This window comes from Silurus aristotelis (genome assembly GCF_946808225.1).
Source record: "Silurus aristotelis genome assembly, chromosome: 4".
Lineage (NCBI taxonomy): Eukaryota > Metazoa > Chordata > Actinopteri > Siluriformes > Siluridae > Silurus > Silurus aristotelis.
In genome coordinates this window covers 18,484,956-18,509,046 of record NC_139577.1, presented here as the reverse complement: position 1 = coordinate 18,509,046, position 24,091 = coordinate 18,484,956, and the positions used below count along the sequence as shown (strand labels likewise).

General features: G+C 36.2%; 2 protein-coding genes across 2 annotated transcripts in view; one reads left to right on the top strand and one right to left on the bottom strand.

Annotated features, from left to right (window-relative positions):
- Nucleotides 1-9,283, bottom strand: part of tmem72 (transmembrane protein 72) — a 36,602-nt gene extending 27,319 nt beyond the window's left edge. The window contains exons 1-2 of the mRNA XM_083540346.1: nucleotides 8,196-9,283; nucleotides 6,890-6,986 (exon numbers count right to left, since the gene is read on the bottom strand). The gene's annotated coding sequence lies outside the window, so the exon portion shown is untranslated. The remainder of the gene's footprint in view (nucleotides 1-6,889; nucleotides 6,987-8,195) is intronic.
- A 5,900-nt stretch (nucleotides 9,284-15,183) lies between these two features.
- On the top strand, nucleotides 15,184-23,757 carry cxcl12a (chemokine (C-X-C motif) ligand 12a (stromal cell-derived factor 1)). Its single transcript, XM_083539335.1, has 4 exons — nucleotides 15,184-15,426; nucleotides 17,639-17,756; nucleotides 19,204-19,287; nucleotides 20,924-23,757. The coding sequence occupies exons 1-4, from the start codon at nucleotides 15,360-15,362 to the stop codon at nucleotides 20,952-20,954; spliced, it is 300 nt and encodes a 99-aa protein (XP_083395461.1). The 5' UTR covers nucleotides 15,184-15,359; the 3' UTR covers nucleotides 20,955-23,757.
- The last annotated feature ends 334 nt before the right edge of the window (nucleotides 23,758-24,091 follow it).

The window sequence follows — 24,091 nt, the reverse complement described above, 5'->3', positions numbered from 1 at the left end:
TTTGCCTCTGTAATTTTGAGTGAGTATGCTTATTACTTAAATAAAGTTTTTCCTCAATCTTTCCACTCCTGTCAATTTCTGAGTTAAGTGCTATTATAGTCTGCTTCTGAAGCGAAAATGGTTTATACTCTTTTTTTTCCGCATATGCGAGATGTCAAAACTTTCTGACATAACCTTTGCCACCATGGAATGTTAATAGATCTTTCGATATATTTGTTTAAATTTGTAAACACCTTTAGCATGTTCCATCTTCATTCCACCAGCTGCACAAATAAGAATTGGTCGACCCAAAGGGAATATGTGTTTCAATTCTTGTGCAAGCGCGTTTCAATTCTTGTGCAAGTGCAGTGTCAATGACTAAAGAGTCTTGGACCAGCCGGGAGTTCACTTTCAATATGTATTCTGGGAAGCACTTCCTAAAAAAAAGTCGGATGTTAATTTAGTATGTTTTTCATACGACAATGATTAGGGTATGTTTTACTTGGATAGAGTCCTGGCATTAATAGATAGAGTACCAGAGATTTACTGTATCTGTTATATTTAGGAAGAACTCTTTTTTCATGGATATCTGTGCTATTTATAGCACTGTTTAGCCCAGGATGATGATTTCTCAAACATTCAGAAAGAAACTTAGTTATAGACTAGGAATTGCTGTGCTAAGACTGTTTTACTCTTCAAAAGAGACTATAGAGTGAAACAGGAAACCATATGAATCACAATTTAACACCTGAGCTTATTATATGAGCACAGTTCAACTCGGCAAAGTGATAAAACCTGAGTGAGTAAACCATGACCATTTTCCTGTTTCTGTGTTTTACTCCACAAGCCTTGTTTGTGCAAATGTGGGTTTTTAATGCCCAAAGAGCTGTTGTGGAATGTAAGGTTAAACTGACCTTTCATGTGGTCACTCACTTATTTTATGGCTTTATGTGTCTTGTAATGATCATAAACTCTTCCCCTGCCACTTTCCCTCTCTTTCCAGGAGTGCTTATCTCCCCACGGACCCATGATAAGTGTCGTTTTTGAAGAGGCACACATAAACAATGAGCTTCACAAAGTGCAGATCTGTGGTCTGTCACCAGGCATCATGCTTTATCTAAAAGACTGATCCTGAAAATAGGCCGACTAAGCTCATAGCTGCTCAGCAGAGCCTACTCTCTAGCGCGAGAAAGCGTGCTGAGGTTATTTTGCTCCCACAAGCCCAGAACAGCAGGGAATCAGACAAGCAGATAGACGCAAACAGCTACACAAGTTCCAGCCTAGAAAACAGCTGCACAGTAAAGAGTTCATTACTGAAGGAGATTGGAGCATTTCACTCTTAAAAAGAACAGCATCAGCATGGAATAAGGATCAAAAGATATGGACTTTTTTATTGTTTATAAGTATCAAACCACTTTTCCGAAGTATATAGATTTGGTTTACCACCATCAATCATCAAAAACATCCTTTTAAAACATCCATTTAAATTACAGTGCTTGGGAGATGTGCTATTGTCTCTATAACAGAAAACTGACATTGTTTAGTAAATATAACTTGCTCCAGATTAAATAACTTTTGCCAAATCACGGTTGCGTTATTGAAAACAGCTCCTTCAGTATTACATCCACACAACACGCGGTAAGCGAAGATGCATACTGAATGCAATCCCTGACTCTCGTCTTAACACCTGGGCCGAGGTCACTGAGAGATACTTCTTGTGCTTCCTGTGGCATTCTATTACGTTTTTAGAAGCAATCCAAGGTGCTGGAGGTGATCCTCAGTACAGATGGTTTTGATAAGTTTCTCACTATGCCAGTCCTCAATATAAAGCATTCTCCATCATCGCTGGCTGATTGTGTTACAGATTACTGGCAAAGAAATGCCGAAATGACATTGCTGTGGCCACTTCCACCATCCGCTGCACAGCTTGCTGGTTCTCACCATGCTGTAATTCATACCACATGGAGCTACAGCCTGCCTGTGTCCTTCCCTGATAAAAGCAGAATTCTGTTTCATTTAGAGCATTGCCAAGCCGTTCTCTTTTGTTCCCCAGTAAATCGCATTGTGACACCAGGCAGCCTGTGGTGGGGAAAAAAGATGTAGGAGTGCGCACAAGGGCTGTGACCCTCAGCAAACAGGTTTATTCCTCGTTTTGAGTTAATGAGATTCAAGTCAGAAGACAACAGCTGAAAACCCAGGCTTTCACAGGCATGAGTTTCAAAGACAGGCCCATTACTATAAACAGCAGATTATTTTCCCAGCAGGCCTCCTGGACTATTATAATTTGTTTTAATGAGGCTGAATTCGAAATAAATGGCTTTTCCTTACATTTGTCTGAAATAAAAGCAGGAGAGTGAAAGAAAATGCCAAAAAGGAAGAAAGCCTTATTTTACATTCACCCATAGAGCCCCAAAAATGCACATCTAGCCTGCTGCTACAATGACAGCTTTTGTGCTGTAAGTCAAGGGTTAACAGAATTCTGTCAGTATCCGGAGACGACCCTTCTCCATCCAGTGAAGTGGTCTCCAAGCATTTCATTCTTGTGTTCGTCTTTCAGGGCTAACAAGAAGGCCCCTTTTTGTGTGCAACAGGCCAACAACGGCACCCTTTTTAACAAAACCTTGCCGACCAGACGGATTTCCCCAGCTCTCTAAACATCCAAAGGCTAAAATCTATTATCTGTTTGTACTTTTTTTTTTTTTTTTACCACGAAAGCACTGGGAAAGGGGAGAATTATTTTGACGAACAGACATTCATTGCAAATTCCTCCACAGAAAACGTGTCTGCCAACAACATTGACTTTGCATTTGCACCCTAACCGTGCAAACCATATATTTTGTATTTCTCACAACGGCTTGCTTTTCTTTGTGCTGTCTTGTCAACGCTGCATAATTCAAGCTTGCATTGCTATATCAGGTCAAGGATCTTCGTTCCTCTGGTCAGAGCTCTTGCTGTGTGAGAGGAGTGGGCACTGTCAACACCTTCTGTCTGCCAATTGGCATCATCATCTTTTCACACTATGGCTACATGACAAGATTTTTAAAGGCTTAGACAATATGATCTTACTGTTGGATTTGTTTGGCACGATATAGACACAGATACATAGAAATTGTAATAAACAAATATATATTTTTTCTAAATACAATATATTAAACATTTAATTAAATATTTTTGTTCCCCATATTCATTCTGAGTGAATAATTTAAATAATTAATTTACTAATTTATTTGTTGATTTATTGATGATATATTTGATTTATTATTATTATTAAACAAAAAATATTGTTAGAGTACATAATAAACTGAACACATTAGGTTTACAGTAAATAAATTTGATATATGGAAATTAAACAATTAATTAATTAATTTATTTATTGAACTAAATATACTATATTTTATAGCCCCGAGTAAGCTGTAAGGCTTAATTTGCTATTGAGCTGTATATATTGAGGCTGTGGGTATTTGGTGGTGCCTGGTTGTCTTGTTCGTTTGGTTTATGACCTCCAGATCGGAAATGTTGCCAGGTCTGGTCCCTGTGCCTGCGCAGCGGAGGGGCAAGTTGAAAAGTGCACATATTTAAGCCTCCCCCTTTCTTCTACAATAGCTACATCAAAGAGCACATGCAGGGATGCAAATTGGTGTTAAGTGGGGGACCTCCTGCGGATGCGTGCCCTCTCCATCATGATAAGAACATGAGGAAATCTGGATGGGATTTTATGGAGGCCACCACGCTGGAGCAGGGCTTCAACCATGCCAGATTGCTGATTCATGCCAAAGTGCATTCTCGCATACCTAAAATACACAGCTGCCTAAACATCAGAGTCGTGTCACTATAGTCAAATTGGGGGAATAGTGTATTCATATATATATATATATATATATATATATATATATATATATATATATATATATATATATATATATATATATATATATATATATATATAAAAGGGCTATCAATTGATTCAATTAATTAATTGCATGATTGTTTTATTGTTGAACATAATCTCATATTTTATTTGTTCTAAATGTACCTTAAGTTAATACTTCTCAAGTTTTGAATACTCTAATCCACATGGGTATGGACAATTATTGATGCTTTATGCAAATGTATGTTTACTATTAGTGACTCCAACCTCAACATAGAGAATAATCTAGAATAAAATGAAATCTGTTTCAAAGCTCGGCAGATTTTGGTGCTTGAATTTAGTCTTGCCGCATCAGTAAAACAAATGTTAAGTGAATAAAAATAATTTTTCTTAAGTTTTATTAAATTTTTTTATCTGAGTAGAGAACTGATATCATGGTGTGTACAAAGTGTGTTGTGGCGACTCTTTCATATTTATTTATTAAATTTTTTATAAGAAATTGTCAATGCATTAATAACGCATTATATATATATATATATATATATATATATATATATATATATATATATATATATATATATATATATATATATATATATATAATGCATTGACAATTTCTTATAAAAAATTTAATAAATAAATATGAAAGAGTCGCCACAACACACTTTGTACACACCATGATATCAGTTCTCTACTCAGATAAAAAAATTAAATAAAACTTAATATTATATATATATATATATATATATATATATATATATATATATATATATATATATATATATATATATATATATATATATATAAAATGGCAGTGATGTTTGTTTGTACAGATTTTTTTACACACAGTTATGGTCAATATTTTTCTAATCTTGTTTTCTACAGCAATATAGTCATAATAATAATTACAATGTTCAAATACAATGACTGCAGATTAAACTAAAGAAATCTGTGAAATCTGAGAGAATGGAATGTCCCTAAACAAATATGATTTTTGAAAAGTAAGTAGTGGAATCATTTGTCCAAACAAAAATTTAATCTGATGGCTTTTTTTGTTTTCCAAACTTATAATAACAATCTGTTGAAAAATTATAGAATAACATACTAAGAAATGTGTGTATACACCGTATACAGGCAATAACATATAAGTGCTGATGGAACCTCATGCATCTTCCTAACCAAACCAAAATAGTGACAAAAAAAGGAAAAAGACATTGCGAAGACACAGTGGAGTTAATTGAGAACAGAGCGTGGCCATGAGCGGTTAATCAAACACAGCTCTGGAAACACTGGAGACAACCTCTGCTTACCCTCATTCCTCTCTCCTTTCTTTGTCTAGGGTTCGTCAGAGTGAGATTTTATATCTCTGTCTCGCGCTCTCTGTGGAGTCAGGATGGCCTGGCATTTGGGGTAACCAGAGTGCTTGGCTTCACGGTAGAGGAATAAGCTGAGAAACTACCACAACATTGCAACAATACCATATTTGAAAATGCAGAAGCCTGTTGTGTATGCAGAATTAGGAACCACACAAAGCTGGCGCAAAAACAATCAATTCAATTTAAACAGTGAAGCCATTTTGGGTAAACTGGTCTCACCAAGATGGCTGTTAGAAATCTCCACAATGCATTATGACGGCAAGTACCTAAGAATGGAGTGGTGTCCTCGGACCCCACCACACACAGAAAAGGCCTATAGATTGTATCTAAATGCAACAACAAGTGTATCCTCTAACTAACTAAGAAATAAGTTCTAAAAACATACAAACAACTAAAGTTCACTGTAAACATATAAAAAAAGTTTCTGTTTTAAATTTCTTTGCATGTACATTAAATTCAATTATAACACTACTATAATTACAGGATAGTTGTATAAAACCAAACTGGGGGAAAAAAGGGGGTGGGGGGTGGGGGTGGGTGAGCATTCTTATCAACAATCTTGATGGACAGCTACTGCCTGGACACAGATGCACCTACAACACACCCATAAACTCTTTTATTCTTTAAGATGATGCCAAGTAGTGCTTTAAAGTGTTAACAGATGCCAATTTATGAAGCACACAGAACTAAAGCCTGAGTGTGATGGACAGCAAAGAGAAAAGAAGGAGTGACAGACAGCAACACACAACTCTGGAAAAAGACTCTGTAATGTACTCTGAGAGAAAGAGCTTTACTTATACACTTTCACTGACACATGAAGAGCCTATCAACTGTGTCAACAAGGCCTGTCAGCGGGATCAGTCGTGTTGTTTTACCTGTGATCTTTACTGAAATGAATTTAAGCCGATCTTGAAACCTCTAAGGCTTTAATTACAGATTTAATTAATGCTTGCTTGATGGTGTCTTACGAGCAAGAGACATTTTTCTCACTTTCTCACATTTTACCACTAATCTTTAGATGTCAATCAACCTATTTGTATAGTTCGTTTTACATTTAAAATGCAAAAAAGCACAACGTTTTGTAAGTAATAAAGAAACAAGGCATCATTTTACAAGCAGCCATTAAAGCAACATAAGTAGCAGTAAAAAGTAAAAGCTATAATAAGAATAATGAAAAGAAATGTTTTACAATGTCCTTATTATACTTTATGCTGATAAACATTAAGATAAAATCAGTGTTTGACTTCCTCTAAATTGCCAGCCTCTGGGTTCCTTTGCTGGATCATAATTATCTACAGTTACACGAAAGAAAAAGGATAAAAGACACATTTCCTCTAATGCTGTGCCAGATGAGGGAGCCTACTTACAGATTAAAGCATCTAAGAGTATTGCACGTTTGAACCAGGAAACAACTCAAACCTGTGAGTCAAATGGTTTTAAGTGACAGCTGCTTGTGATTTTTTTTTTTTTTTTTTTTTTTTTTTGCTTTGCTTTAGATAAGGAGAATTAAATAGCCATGTTGTTTATTACTCCTTGTAATTCAGGAAAGCAACTTAACTGCTGTCCACCATTTTGTGACACCCGGTCTATGTGTGTGTGTGTGTGTGTGTGTGTGTGTGTGTGTGTGTGTGTGTGTGTGTGTGTGTGTGTGTGTGTCATACTTAACCTGTAATGCATGGCTGCTTTCCCTCTCAGAGCTGAATGACATTTAACAAGCTTTCCTAAACCAAAGTCGCACCGGTGTTGTCCACAAAAATCCCAATCTGAAAGAGTTAATGGATAATGTTAGGAGGAGGAATTCTGTGGTCTGATTTTGTGCCTGAGGTGGTCTCTTGTGGTGCTGGTTTTAAATTTCTGCAACAAACTATAGTCCGAACATTGTCTGAACAGTTAAACTGTTTATGCCTCAGAAGCAAAATGTTTGTGTTCCTTGTCTGACCACTGTTTCTCTTTTCTGCGTAGAACAGAGAATGATCTCAGCCCACAAGAATCCCACCTTCTCTCTGAAGCAGATCATTGCCTAGCTGAGAAATGAGTATGACAAATAAATGAATCTGAGCTGAACTTTGATGAACTCTTCACAGCTTCTAATTTGTTAATACAATTAACATTTGTTCAGAATAACCTTTGCGGTATCAAATTATTTATAGCAGTTTTACCATTCAAGGCCACAGAAAAGGAAGGAGGATGTTGTTCTCTTACAGCAGGATACCACACTTAATGACTGGAGCTGACTGACATCCATTCCAATGAACTGGTCAGTGTTTTCGCTAGGCCTTCGGGGACTGATACTACTGACTGATTTATTCAAGCGAACATTAAGCCCTGTTTTACGTTCAAAAAAGGCACTCAAAACACAGTGCATCTATACCATGCTGACTGCTACTGTCAACAGATCAGTCTACACTTAGCATGTTGTCAGCACACCGATGTAAGCACTGTTTATGTCAACACTCAATTTCTTTGATTTCAGCAACAAATACATCAAAGCCTATAGGAAGTGAGCTTATCATTATAAGTTGACAGGACACACACGAAAAAGCAGAATTCAATTACACATAACACATCCTGCAGTTGAAAGAGTTGCAGTTGAACTAGAAATTATATTTCTGGCTACTATTTCATAGAATTTTTGCAGGAAAAAAAAAAACTTACATTTTTGCTGTGACTGTGTGGTCATGTGAACAAAACCAGAAAACACATTTCAGCATTTTGTGCACTAAAATTGATATGTGAATGCAAGTAAATATGTGACATCATGCAAATGCTCTGCTAAATAAAACCACATAACCTTACTGTAGAAAATTAAACAACGAAAATAAACATTATTTGAACCGTGTCCAAACGAGACAAAAACATTGTGCATGAAATAGCAAAATGCCCGCAATACATGCAAAAAATGTGTAAAACACAACGTGTAAGTTACTTTTGTTTACTTTCGTAAATCTTTGCTGTAAATTTCCACAGCTTACCTTCTGTTTTTATGTTAAGATATGAGAGTTACTTGTGAAGTCCTCTTCCCAGCAAGCACCAGGGCCTCTTAGGTCTTTCGGAATTTCCAGGAATTCTTATTTCACAACAGAGGATGCTGACCAATGATCTCAGAAAAAGGTCGGAGAAGAAATTGCATTAGTATTCCAGCTCTTTAAAAGAATGAGCTGTTCTAAAAGTAAAATATAACATTTGAAAGATTTGGGAATTGTTCTTGAAGCTCTATACCCAGGAATCATTTTAAACTGTTGGATTCCTAATCAACCAACAACTTTCTTTTTCTAGATGTAGCTTTCACTTGTTGTCTGCTTCCAATAAGAAGCCCAGTCATTCTAATCCCCCCATGCGTTACTGAATTTGAGATCTTGTGCAACTATGCATTGTCTTGTGCTTTCACTATTTCAACCATAAAAGAACCTTTTTCCTCCATCAGTGCAGTGCTGTACCATCTGTTGATCGGCCCATCTGGTAGCCCATGTAGGAAACGCTTGTGTCACACCAAAGGAGGTAAAGGAAGAAGCACAAAGGCGCAGTTCTCACCACTGCAGGTCCACAATAAGACAGCAGCAGTCATCCCCGCTGGGGCTGATACTTCAGTGCCGCCCTCTCCCCGGGGTTAGCCTTACATGTTGGCCTTTATCTGAGTCCAGAAGACTTCCCTCTTATTATGAGTGCAACCATTCAGATGCTGCTGCACCACTGAGCCAAGCTGTGACATGCGGTTGTCTTCGTATATATAAAGCATTATATATGTTTGAATATAGTTTTTCCTCACTAAAAATGTGCTACAGGTTGTAAGCAGACCAAATAAATCTGACCATGTTCCAATCACATTTTATATTGAAGTCAATTCTTTGCAAAAGTGTGGATTTATAAGTCAGACATGAACTCGTGTGGTGAAACAGTTGTGAATGATTAGGGTGAACCATAAATCTTTCTTCTCCTCTCTGGTTTAATGTATATGCAGAAAAGCGAAAGTGTAACAAATCCTGCAAAGAAAAACAGATCTACTGTATTAAACATCCCACTGTTCTTTCCGCTAGAGCTTTAAAACAATGCCACACAAAATGATAAATTAGCAACAGCCAAGTATTCAAAAGTTTAGACAACAACAATTAATACAAAACAAAGTTAGGAATTCATTCATGTCTGGTAAACATTGTACTCCTGAATAATTAACTTCTTGTGTTCTACTATAAACTGTCTTCTACTGCAGGAGGTTATGTAACTACAGTTGGCATTGGATCCAAAAAGCCTGTTGCTGGCATTATATACACATATCAATGCCTGTTGCACAATGTTCAAGACTAACACTTTTTACTTTGCTGTATTAACAGAATGCAGATTTTTATTTTCTTCTTAATGTCACTGAAATGCCTTAGAGAATAGGGAATTTGAAATGCTTTAATAGAGGATTTACTCACATAGTTGTACAGAATGTTTCGATTTGCACTGTACCATGAATTTTCTTGTTAAGACAGAACACTAATAACAGGTTCCAAATTGTTCTGCCAAAATAGCTTGCAGAAACACCGATCAATTAAGCAGTGCTTTGAGAAATCCAAATATTTGCTATGAAGTAAGTTAATTATGTGTCCATATTATTCATGCAAAATATTTAATATATAATATATTCTATAATTCAATTCTTAAATAGTGGATACAAATAGCAAAGTAACACAACGGTGGTTTCAGTCTGTAAACAACAATAGAACTTATCTCACTTATCCTTCTTATCTAACATAAAGATATGAGATTAGGTCAAATTCTTGACACATTCATTTGCAATTCTATAAGATGTACCATGGCATCTTATTTGGTGAGCTTAAGTGGCTTCAACATCAATTTAAATCATTTCAACTTAATGATTTGGTATAGTATTTTCTACCATCTGATACATACAACAAAACAAAAAAAACAGAAAATATCTATTACTGAATCACACCTCAGCTAAGACAAAATACCTCTTTATATTCACCATTACATTCAGAACAAAGCAAAAGAAAATAGTCCTTACCCTTTCAGAGAACTGCGACATCTCCCACATGACAGAAACATTTTTACACAGAGTAACTTAGTAACTCAGTCAGACTCTCACATCATCTGCTATTCATGGTGACCGCAACAGTTTAATGCACAATCCAATAACATTCCAGACTCAACATATGGACTGTCTACTTTCTATCTGTATTTAATCCATACAAGGTGGTGTGAGACAGTATTGCTAAAATCTTACTGAAATGTCATACATCAATAATTGCATGAATCCTGAAAGAAATATACAGATGGTTTTAAGTTACTGTTATATTTCTCACATTTTTCAAATGTAGTGTTTTTATTTTCACATTAAATTTTTATTTACACATGATGCATTTTCTCCCTATGTGATATTCTCTTTCCCCAGTTCATTTCTTTTCTTTTTTATCCATATGTGTATTTTTATAAATTTTTATAGCCATCTTTTTTTTACATTTAATTTTGTTATGTGACTTTTCCCTTCATATTACATATTCCATATATTTTCATGATTTTCATGATTTATTTATATTCTCATTTCACATGTGGTTTTATTTTTTCATGGTTGGTCACATTTTTCACTTTATGTCACATATTTACTTGAATTTCAGGTGTTTTCTGATGTTTTGCACAGTCTCACATGTGAGAAACCTATGCTCATATGGAATGTGCTGTGATTTTTTTTTACTCCTTTCAGCACACATACAGTCTGAATTAGCTTTATAAATCCAATAAAGAAAAAGTGTGAGCCGAGACACATTTTAACTAAACGGTCATGTTTTTAATTTCAGGTGATGTTCCAGTGGATATAAACTGCACACTGATGTACAGAAATGGCACAGGGGGTAAGCGCAGACTAAGATGTAAAAGTTATTAGGATTGTAAAGGTGGAATGATAGTGTTTTGTTTGTCTTAGTAATCAAAGGCCACTTTGATCTGTGCCACATACAATACCTTCTGGAAGACTAACACGGCCATTCTCTCATGCATGTGATTTTCTGAAGAGGATCGGCTGCACAAATATGGCCTTTTCTTGGGCTGTGAGATAAGTAAATATGTGTGGTGCTTTTAGTTCTTTCAGTTTACTCTTGATCTCTGGTTTAATTGATTTCACTCCCCCAAAAATCATCACTCTCAAACTGTAGTTGCCATAGAACCAAACAGCAACAGCAGTTGTCATGTGCATGATCCCACACAATGTCTCAACAGTTACATAAGGCCACAAGAAGAATCTGCATGCATGAGAGGATCACATTAAGCAATCAATAAACCTCAAATAAAATAACAAAAATGATTAAAGAAGGCAGTGGGGGTACAATTAAAAAGGCACAACAAACTAAAAATAAACATATGTGCATGTTTCCACTGTCATCATAATTATTTATTACTTCCTTTGTCCTAATGATCAAAATTAAACCCTGTAATATTGAACCCTATGGCAGGCATGTACTGTCCACTGTGTGAATGTTCAACTTTAACTTGTGCCTTTCAACTTTCGGCCATCAGCATCCCTGCCCCCTTTGAGCACCCTCATCAGAACTTAACTGCAGTCGGACCCTCATTTCCATCTCAGTCAGAAAGCTGGTCGATGATTACAGCGCAAAGTGTACAGGACAAACGGCTTCCTGTGGGGAACCTATTACAGAGGCAGATTCCCACATTTAGCCTTGTGAATCACTCAAAATACAATCCATACTCATCTGCTAATGGAAGGGCCAAGATATAAATATGTGTAAGGAGGAGTGACATTCATACACAATTTTAAAAACCTAAATGAATCCGTGTGACAGATATAGCTATAGATATAGTGAGTAAATTACCAAATTACCAAATTAATTCTCTTTCAATTGAAATCAGTTCTAATCTGTAATCAACTACAATGCCACACACTATGAGCAATTACAATTGTTTAGTCATCTACTGTACATGTAGTTAAAAATGGTACTGCATGTGGCCTAAACTGAAAGGTTTAAGACACACGCTATGTTTGTATAAGCTATGTTTGTGGGACTTTTTTTTCTCTCTCTTATTGTTGTAAGTTTAGTTTGTACTTGCGTGTGATATTGACTTACAAAATATTAACAAACTAGCATTCAACCCCCATGACCCTGACCAGGCAGTTATTAAAAATGAATGAATAAACAATATAAAGGGCTCATGTTAATTTATCGGTTCTGAGAGCTTCATATGTGACCACTCAGCATCCCGTGTGAACCTTTCTGGCAAGCTTTCTTTAAAAAAACAAACATACAAAAGAAATCCCTGCATTACAAGACAGATTGTCTTTTTTTAAAGAATGAAACATCATTGCCAACTACAGGAATTGCCAATCATTTGAAAAAAAATGAAAAAACACCAAAAACTTCACAATGAAAAGCACTGACTGGAGAAAGACCTTTTTCGCTTCCTGTTCTTGATTGCTTGCACTGCAATTTATTCCAGAATATATATTAGTGTTTTTTTTGTTTTATCTAGACACATGTATCTAGTTTTGAATCAGTATATGGAAATTAGATTGACATATATTGAATCCTCAGATAGAAAAGTGACATGCATTTGATTACCTCATTTTTTATTGCAAACAGGAAAGCTATAATATAAACTCTTTGTTTATTTTGTCAGGTTCTCACAGTGGGCACAAGGGGGGGGGGGGGGTAAATTTTGAAGTAACCTGGGCTGGCTGCCCTGTGATTCGAGAGGAGCTCCATCATTCTGCAGGATCTCAGGGGGCTTGGATTCAGCAGGGCTTGGCAATATCCCAGCAGACCATGCCAGTGTCACAGATAACACCTTCATCTCTTACACTCCCTTTGGCCCTGTGTTTACTTATCTCAGGGGTGCTGCTCAGCAAGACTCATCTTCATATGCAGGACTTACAGGGACAGGGGGTAATCAAAGACTGACCTCACACTTCAACGTAAATGGCATTTCCCTCATTACAAGTAGATGATAGCCAGAACAGTTAATGAGCTTTAATCCAGAAAGTCCTGATAAATATCACATTACCATAATGATGGTTCTTCAAAGTCATTTGAAATGCATTGCTGATCTAAAAGACCTTGAAAGTGTAACAAAAAAAAAGTTGTCATGCCACTGAAAGTCTAAACCATAAACCAAAACTATATACAGTTGGTGGATCGAGTGTATTGTCCAAATGAAATGGTTTCCATCTCCACATGATGTCAAATCTAACTGCCTCTCTACAAAGTAAACTCAGTTTATTTTAATCACAAAGCAAATTTCTTACATTAAAACATTACTTGTCATTGAAAGAGTAAAGGAATTTGCTGTTTGAAAATAAAGCAGTGCCTGCAGATCAGACCTGTTTATTATGTGTATTAGCTTTCAAAGTTATGTTTGAATAACAAATGAAGTTTTGAAAGAGTTATGATTTTTCATCATCTCCATCAAAATACTCATTAGGGTGACTGCCAGGCTATCATTCATATCATTCTTACATTTCAGATAAATAATGCATAAATGAAAGATTGGGCTGAGTATTCCAAGGTGTCTATTAGAAGTGGTTAGACGTGCTTGGGGTTGTTTTACATGGGACCCTTGATAGCCATGCAGCACAAGATTGACATTGTTTGCAATGAAGCAAAATGGAAAACAACTAGAAATGAAATCTTTGCATGTAAGTTTATGGTGTGCTCTGGTGTGATAACAGACAGTTTCTTTTGTCTGGGTCAGCATATGGCCAAGCTTTATTCATCAGCAGCATTGTTGATCAGCCAGCTTTCAAGATCAATTCCCAGACAAGAGAAAGCACACAGTGTGCTGCACCAGAACTGTGAGCCTCGTATCTCGCTCAGTCACACTTCTTTAATAACTGGCATCTGATTCATTAGTCCTAATGCTTTTCTACTCATTGTTATGCCTCCTCTACCCATTCTTTTTCCATTGTAACTCGCTCTCGTTAGCCAGAGCCAACTGGGAACTGGACTGTAGAATCTCAGAGCGGGTGTGAACTCTCCCACTACTGCTACCTTGTAAAACGACATCTGCATTCAGCCTTGCTTTTGAAGAAAGAAAAGCTAATAACTCATAGTACTTTAAAGGCAATGAAGTGAAGTTAAACCATCAGTAAATACAAATGAAAGAGAAGTGAAAAATTTTTTTAGAAAGACACAAATTTCAGGAAAAATAGTCAATCAAACAAAAACTCATTAAGGTGCATACTGTATCTATCAAACTGTAATCAGTTCAGTTGTCCACTTTAGACAGATTTGGCTATAAATCTGACTGTGCTCGCCTCATCAACCTCTAAAAGCCTGTAATTCGTGCAAGCACTTCGAGTCTGAGTAATGAATGATCTGCATGAAATGCTGTCTTTTTCTTTGGGCAAGGCACCGTTGTGTTGTTCTGGTCTCTTTTCTCCTCTTTGGCTTTAATTTAGGTGAATGACTTGGCATGCTCAAGTTATACTCCTGGAAACGGAGCTCACATCTGCGTCCTGTTATGCAGCACATCCTAATACCCCTACTACCCCATTCTACCTCATCACAGATTAGGCTGGAGAACTTAATGGAAAGTTCTAGCCCAGTGAAAACATAATTGCTGTTTTTAAAAAGAAACCACAGGATTTTTCTTTTACACTTGTGTTTGCAGAAACATGTCCGGACACTGACATGGTTTTAGCATTGATAGTTAAGAGGGCTTTAGATTTGGGGAGGCACAATTTTAAGTAACAAGTCTTATTAATGGACATGTAGGGGGTATTAACCTTCCTGGTTTATTTATAAACCTGTAAAGGATAAAAAATAAATCTATTTGGGATGCAGTGCATGCAGATGCAAAGTGAACGTGTAAGAAAAAACTGTTGTGATAGGAAGAAGATAAATGATCCCAGTCAGGAACATAAAGAAAAAAAGACATTAAATGAGACTAAAATGTAACGTCACGTTTCAGTATAGGTAAGCAAAATCAATAACACTTAGCACAGCAAGAAGATTTTTTTAATAGTGTGTATGGGGAGCCAGGAGGCGGTAAATCACGGAGTGTACGCCCACTCTGTCGGTGTAAAGGGGCAGGAGAGGGGTGTTGAGGAGTGAGTTTAACACGCGCACGCATCCGCTGATCTCCACAGTGCGGGATTCTGCAGAGCGCTTCTCTTCTTCACGCGCAACATGGATGCGAAAGTGGTCTTAGTGGCAGTTCTGGTAACGGTGACTATCTACGGATCTGTTTCAGACGGTAAGTGGTAGAATTCTTATTGATAGAAACTTATGTACAAATGCTTATTAGTTTGCTATAAGCTTTTTTTTTGCCTCTATACTTTATTTTATAGATTTACTGTATTTTAGCTGCTGAGGCTGATGTGCGTAATTGTGGTTCATCTGTACAATTAGTGTCAGTGTTACATTTACATTGAAAATCGTTTCAATGTATATACTTTATTATGAAATCCTTCTTGTGCTATCAATCAGAAGATGCACGAGTTAAAGTTTTTACTTTTACTTTTCATCTGACTCTAAAAAGTTGTTTTCGGTGCAACTTTTTTTTTTTTGTCCATGAATCATCCCGCATCTATTTCCAATGCCTCCAGCGTGCTGAGACACAGCCTGACATGCAACATGTGGCTGATTAATGTGTGTATTTGTCACTGCCTTTGTTTTCCTTTAATTACCCACAAATGAGAGAGCAGAACAAAAAAAAGGCGGTGAGGGAGAAAGTAAGAGATAGCGCCAGTCTGCACTTCAGTGGAACAAAAGCGCAGGGGCTCTATCCATCTGTCTTTAGCATAACAATGCTGATAGATTACCTGGCACGGCGTTTGCATATTTTAGAGGTTGAAAATGGTCAGAGCGCAGGTACTTCTCACCCCGAGAAACTGGACGAGGGGGCAATGTCCGTTTGGGCTACGTGCGACTTGCAGTACTGCTCGAGCACGTAGCCAAAAAATTCTATTAAATTAAAAAAAAAAAGGAAAATGAGAAATAAAAATGCTATTGTTCGCTTCACACCTGCAGTGTTTGTATAAAGATAAAACACTGCAAGAGTTCATTTAACACCCTTAAGTGTCCACATATAGCGCCAGAGGTTTGGATGCGTAATGGCGCAATACTTCCTTTCCACTGATGCATACGTGTACAAGCTTATTAAAGCTCCAGATTTTCTATTTTCTCTTAAAGCTCAGCTCCATTATTTACTTTAATATTACTGCTAAATATTACGAAACGCTGTATTCAATCAACACCTTGTAATTCTGACACAATTCACGCACATTTCCGCGTGTGAAATGGCTGTAATTGGAATGATTTTAACCTGTCAATGTTTATCCCCATCGTCCCCCTGCTACAGTGTCCAATCACACATTTTCCTATTTGTGGGAGAAAAAAATCCATTCCTATAGCACGTGGATTGGACAATAAACATGTACACATCAAATCCAGAGCGCCCAAAGGCTGTTTAATTATTTACTTCCTAACGATGTTCTTTTTTCTTTTTATATATATATATAACAACTTGGTTGTTTTCCTTGTTTTAATGTCTTCCAGCAGTGAAGAACCTATAACCATAGGACTTAACGATTTAGCAATTGAAGTCTTACCTTGAAACAATCCTGAGAACCTCACAGGAATGGTGCAATATGATATTTTTTAATGATTTAACCTGGGGATCTGCAATGAACATTTTTAAACCTCATTATGTGTTTCTGTGATTGAGCACATCTGTTTTGGATCACACTTAAAAGCAAAAAGCCAAATACCTCTGCAAAGCTCAGTAATAAGTGTTGCAGGTCTCAAAACACGACTGAGGGAGAGAAAAACAATAAAATAGAAAACGTAACCGGAAATAAGGAATATTATAGAACCGAACCGAACGTTAAAATGTAGGTGATATAAATTAGTAGTATTCTTTTCAGAAAGAAAAGTGCATTTAAAATATTTAACTTGTGAACAGTAATTATAGTTTGTTTTACTGTCACTTTGAAATCCATTTCAGTGCAGCAGCTGTCACTAGAGATTCATGTCAGTGAATGAATGTCAACAGGTGCCTGCATTATATTTAATCTAAATTTATAGCTGGATGTCCTATAAAACTTATTGAAAACACCTGATAACACCTGGTATAAAATATCCCTCACAACAAATGTTACTTACATTTAAAAATACGTTGGGTTTTAAATTTTTTTTTTATTCTGTTTTAATTACACTGGATTACACAAATTCAAAGTGGCAGACCTTCACATATGTTCCACAATGTAAGGAATCAGGAACTGACTTAACCAATTTGGGAATGTTCATTTGCAGCTGGAGCACAAAAGTGTTGAAATATTTGTTGTGATTGAGCTGTGTTTTCTGTTTTTCTACTTTTTTTTTATTATTATTAATATTTTTTGTACTGAAGACTGAAATTTAAAGAAGTTATTTTTTATGTCGTTTTTTTATTGAACCCTGTACAGCCAAGCCTATCAGCCTGGTCGAGAGGTGTTGGTGCCGTTCTACAGTCAGCACAGTTTCACAGAGGAACATCCGTGAGCTGAAGTTCGTCCACACACCCAACTGTCCTTTCCAAGTCATGTGAGTATCAACCACAGTGTCTCTCATACACCCACTGGTCCCGATGCAGCACTGCTTCTTGGGGGGTGTCCTACGAAACCCTTAGACTTATCATTTCACACCATCAATCTCCTGCTGCTGAAGGAGCAGTGAATGGAGATGGAATAGGCTTCCCTTGTCGGGCATTATGCTGTGGGTCACGCTCTCACAATTACACACATGCAGAGGAAATGCTACAGGGGGGTGGGCTACTAGACTTCGAAGTAGATTTGTTTTATACAGGAAGATGTCACAGGGTTCCACTTGAAGAACTTTTTCATTCATTGTGCCTGAAAATCCTTTTCACATGTCATATCCTTGCATGCTGATGAGAATTTTCCAGAAGTCGACAGAAAACATAATACACTTAAAACTAGCGAGTTAAGGATTTAAGCTCATTATTTGGACGTTGCTCATAGTTACCAAACAAACAGGCAACAATGTCAAATACAACTGTAATATATTATGACATTTATTCAATCCATAACTTAGAAAAAAAAACATTTTATAGCATTTGAACCAAGTAAGCAATGCAAGGTTTCAAAAAGCCAGCTGTGCACACATGGAATACATGGACAAACATACAGACCTATGTAATTGACACAGGGCTTATCATTAAGACCCTGGAGGACACATCATAAGCAACACTCTAAGCTCAGGGATCTTCTATACCATAAAACTGTCCTGATGCGTGAAACTGGAACATTATATGCTGCACTTTTTTGTTGGCCTTCACTTGCTGTGAAGTAATTACTACCTGCTGTCCAGAGACCTGACACTCAGAACTCTTGTTAGCAAAATCCAGATAGACAGGAAAGTACCAGGCCTCGATACACTCCAGTATCAGTAGAAAATAGCAACAGTGTTAACTACAGCTTTTGTTAAAAGTCAACAGCGTGATGATACACAGTGTGACAGGGATAAATAATAAGATAATTAATCATTAATTATTGTGCAACCAGTAAACTCTGGTAGAAATTTATGTTATCAGTAGACAGGAATGTCTCAAATTCATGAACTATATATATATGAAGAGAGAGAGAGAGAGAGAGAGAGAGAGAGAGAGAGAGAGAGAGAGAGAGAGAGAGATTCTGACAAAGCTTTGGTAGACCATGCTGAAGACAAAGAAAAACAATAACAGACAATAAAAGCCTGTCACAGTATATCACTTTCTAGAAGAGAAAAATAACTGCTTCAGTGAGCGTCAGTGAGCTTTTCTGCTTCTTTAGCCCTTCTTCATGTGTGCTTTTGTATAGCGAGTGCTGACTATGGCATATCTATTGTGTTGCTTTCCAAGCTTCTTTACAACGAACCTAGATCTTTAATGCCTTTTAAGGACATGTAATAATTACATGGATGAATGGTAAAAATGAATATGTATCATTGAACAAGTGTAATTTAATTATTTTCTACTCTGTTCCCCTCACAGTGCCAAACTGAAGAGCAACAAAGAGGTGTGCCTTAATCCTGAGACCAAATGGCTACAGCAGTACCTTGAGAAAGCCCTTGAAAAGTAAGCAGAAAATCTTTAACCTGACCAGAGAACTGTGATACTGTGTTCTTGGGTTTTTCTAACATACTGCAAATCAGACTTATCAAACATTATCCACATGTGATTAATCAGATCAATAAAAAACACCTTTCTTTTTGCCCCCAAATATAAAGTAAACATAGTATAGATATTAAAACAGGTAACTGAAGATGCAGTGGTATTTCTCACATTTCCACAAATGTCCTTGTCCATGTGCTTTTTAGTCATGAACTCTGGCTTCCTACTTCAAAAGCAGCTGTGAAATATGTATACCTTTGGTTGCTGAACATAATTTTAATGCTTACCATCCGCTGTCTACAGTCCTAATGCAAAACATGCTCTCCTGCTATGGCCTGGTTCAAGGAAAATCCACATTTATATAAATTTTTTCACTTACCACAGATATTGTTGATCAGACAAGACATGCTTGATGTCCAGATTTACTGGTTTTCTGACTTTATTGGTTTTCTGGGAATTACTGTATGAACATAACTAGCAAGACGAGGGTTACCATTTGAATAATATTCCAAGCCAAAGAATAGTATCTGATATAAAAAAAAAAGGTGTAGTATACTTTATACAACCTGGAGTTATAGATAGTTAATATTTAGTTTATTATGATATACTGTTATATATATGAAATATAACAAGTAGACACAGTTTTACATATACAGTAGTCCTGTGCTACTATTTCAGGTGATAATTATGTAAAATGTTATTTTATTTCAGAGGTTTGCATAATGCTGTTTGGTAGCTGAACATCAAAAGAAGCAAAACTACAACATAAAAACACAAAAAGAAAACATTTGAGTTATTGTACAACATTAAATATCCTTAGACCTAGACTCGGTACACACTACATTCTAATAAAGCCTTATTATACTGTAGTTTGGTAGTGAGAATTTTAGGTAAAAAATAATGTCTGCATCCAAAGATTTTAAATGTGTCCACTATGCTTAAATTTGATGTAAACACAAAAAAAAAAAAGGCGTGAACAGTCAAGTCTACACAACAATACATTCACAGTTTTCAGTGGACAATAGACACAAGAGGTTTTGAATAGCTGCTTGGTGCTAATGAGCTCACACTGTGCAATCAGGAACAGTGTTCAGTCAGACAGAGGGGAAGTTGTACATCTGCCTTAAATAAAGGAAACTGAAGATGGCACACTTCTGATATATGAGATGTATAAGATGTACCACATTTGTACATTAGAAGTTTGACTACTGAATTGTGGGTCACAGGTGAAATAGTTTGCTCACTATAAGGCATAGTGGTGTCTCGTGGGAAAGACCCAGACTTTTTGCTAACTATGTAGTTACAAGTAAAGCTCCCTGTAAAAGCCATTGATGTGTCTGCCGCACTGCATGGCAAACATCACCGGCTCCGTGTTCTAAGTGCTTTCCCTGTTCACAGTTTGACAGACTGTAAAATGGTCCTGTTTCCCTTCATTGTCACACTGCTTCAGCACTCAATATTAACAAATGACTATTAAAATCATGGTGCTGCTCACAACCTAGATTGCCTCCTTAGGTCTTGTAATTTTGTTAGGATACAGTAAATAATCGATGTACATACTACTTCATTGTCATACTCACTTTTTTCTTTTTTTTTCCAGAATGAAGAAGGCCAAACAACAGGCCAACTAAGGAAGCAGCTGGATGGCAAGCCCGTTTGTGAGCCACCACCACAGATATGTACCTGTACCGTATACTGCTCTGGCATGCTTGCTGAACCAGCACTTAACCTGCATACCTTGCTTCCCTCTCAATTATTTGTCACACCATCATCACCAACTCTGACACCGCTATAGGCACCTCCTGTATTAGCACAATGTGCAATTATATATATATATGTATGAGTGTGTTTTTATACGTATGAGATGTATATACAATGTTTTTTTATATATCGACTTTAAACAGTAAAGACATATTTTTGGAGTTGTGTTTGCTCCTTGCCTGTCTGTTACGGAGTTAGGTAGCATTGAATGTAGTACTGAAGATTTTGGAGCAAACATCCCAAACTCTGCAAACTCACAACTATTTTTACACTATATCACTATAAGAGTAAAAGGAAAGTGGGAATCACACACTGGTGCAGAGCTGAGCCCCAATGGCAGCATACCTGATGGGAGAACAAATAGATAGGGAGTTGACTTTCTCTACCCAATTAATAACCTTTTTTAATGAACACATAATCTTAAAAATATTGTAACACTGCATATTGCATGTGAATGTAATATTATATGTATATATACACGAAAAGTGAAGCGTCGCTTGTGTTTTTGTTCTCTAACTAACAGGGTTTTTATTTTTATACAAAAGTAAACCAAAAAGCCTTGACCTCACATCAACCTAAGCAGTCTGAATTCCTTTAGGGAACTAAGTTCCTTAGAAGTAGTCTGTGAGGGAAAAAATTGAAAGGAATGCTTTTTTTTCCCTACTTTCTATCATTGTGTAAGCAAAGAATCATCTGGAATTACAAATGAACTTAATTGAGCAGCCAGTGTGTGGAAGGCATATAACTTAAAATAGATTTATATGCAAGCAGAATTAATTTGAAGTAACTCAAATTATTTAAAATTAAACAGAATGAATGCATTTTGATGCACCTGAAATTACATATAATAAAAAACTATTGTCAACCCAGATTTAGAGAAGTTTTCACCATCTTTCAAAAAAAACTAGATTTATCTTGCAATTGTGACTTAAAAAATTATCTCTCCTTTGCATTTATTAGAAAGAAAAGTTGCAGGTGAGTGAAAAAAATTACAATCTCATTAATGCAAATAATTTTCACTCGGTCGGCACACAATTTTACTTAACTGCCAATTAACGTCATGCCGCCTTTATCTTGAATTTGATCTTTTATCTTGTAATTTAAAGATTTTATGTCACAAATCACAACTGCCACCTTTAGTACTCCAGGAGAATGCTTTAGTCTGAAAAGGATAGTGTGCCTGCCATGACAGTTAGGGGTAGGAGGTAGGCTAATAAGTGGAAACATATAATTAGCTTACTACTGTAGGATATAACTTGCAATTGCAGGATAAAAGTCTCAGTTGTGTGATATGAATTCTTTGCGAGATAAGAAGTTGCAATTGTGTAATATTGACTCACAATTATGAGATAAATCTACACAGAAAGATAATTTGCTTTCCAGATTAGAATACCGATGTGCACAATAAAAAGAGATGAATACAAAAAAAAGAGGTAGTGGTAGTAGAAAGAATATATCTATCAATAATGGTATAATAATGCACTTTAAAATGACTGTGTAAAACAGAAACTAATCTATAATGAGGAATGACACCCACAGCTGAAGGTTAGCTTTTCTATAGTTAAGGAAAAAAATTTGAATGGACAAATTTATATTTCCCTTTTGGGAAAACGAGTCTTTTAAACATTTATTTTAATAATCAACACAGCTATTCAAAACAGAAAAATATTGTTCCACCACATTAGTCTGTACAGCTATTCTGACTGTTAAAAAAACATTCAGTGCCCTATTAAACTAGACTGTCAGACACCTCTCGAGAAAATTATCGTATGAAATTTGTCTGTAACAACTGCCAAACTGATCCTGTCAAGCGATTTAAAACAGCCATTAAAACAGCCAGGCTACTTTTACACAAGCAGCCTGAAGGCATACAGGACAGGAAACATAATGCCCAATCAGCATTAGAGAGGAAGGCTGTAGGCGGTGTTGTGGGGGTTAGGCCACCAGTTACACTTCATTTCATAAAGTGAAAAAGTCAAATAAAACAAAGCCAAATGATTAATGACTAATTTGTATCCTTCCACACTGGGTAAGATCATACCTATTAAGAAAAGTACTTATGCTTATACATGAAATTCGAAGCAGTGAGCTTTAGAACGAGCTGATTAACTCACTTAGTGGGCATTAACAATGCATTTCTGTTGCACCAGTGAACAGCATGAATTATGCGACGTGAATTCAGGAGCAATTTCACTTGAATAAAGCACCACTGAGCGATAATATATACAGAATGTGAAAAAGAAAAAAGTCAGTAAATCCCGCCCTATTATAGAAGTTAATTACATACTAGACAAAAATACTAACAATGGGAGAATAAATGGTTATAGGGAGTGTCTTAAAATGGGAATGAAAATGAAAATGTAGCAGTTGAGAGCACATTCAGATAATACATTAAAATCCTAACTTACATCTTGGGCATTTGTTAGTTTTTTTTGTAAATGGTGAGATGAGTGTTTTAATTACTCACTTTATACAAACATTAAGGTGCACCCATCAACATGTCATTGAGATCAATGATAATGTGTACATTTCCCCTCACAACTCCCATATAATGTGAAGGACATTACTTTATAGACGGCAGCTTATTCTATTACATAATTTGTATCTGTACCTATGTTTACTTTCATTTTAAAAAATTGATTTTTTTTAAATAAATCATTTCATATTTACAAATTTTGTCTGAAATATTAATTTTATGCACAGTGCTGGACATGCTGTCAATCACATAGCCAGTGTTTACATTGCAGCATTTTCCTATACCACCAAGTCATACATCTTTCAACAACAACACTGGTTAGAATGATCTAAAAGCTAACATGCAAGTTTTTTTTAATCAGTTGCAGTTTACACATTAGAATGGACAACATTGTACTCCATTATAATTTGGATACCAAGCCTTAGTATGTCATGTGTTCTAGTTTGAATCCTAATGCAATATTATGGCAAACTAACATGCAACTTTTTATTCAGGCTCTGTCTCACTCAATTTACTTCAGCAAACATTCAA

Coding starts and splice junctions, on each gene's coding strand:
- cxcl12a (XM_083539335.1), top strand. CDS start 15,360: ATGGATGCGAAAGTGGTCTTAGTGGCAGTTCTGGTAACGGTGACTATC. Junction 15,427..17,638: donor CTACGGATCTGTTTCAGACG/GTAAGTGGTAGA, acceptor AACCCTGTACAG/CCAAGCCTATCAGCCTGGTC. Junction 19,288..20,923: donor CTTGAGAAAGCCCTTGAAAA/GTAAGCAGAAAA, acceptor TTTTTTTTCCAG/AATGAAGAAGGCCAAACAAC.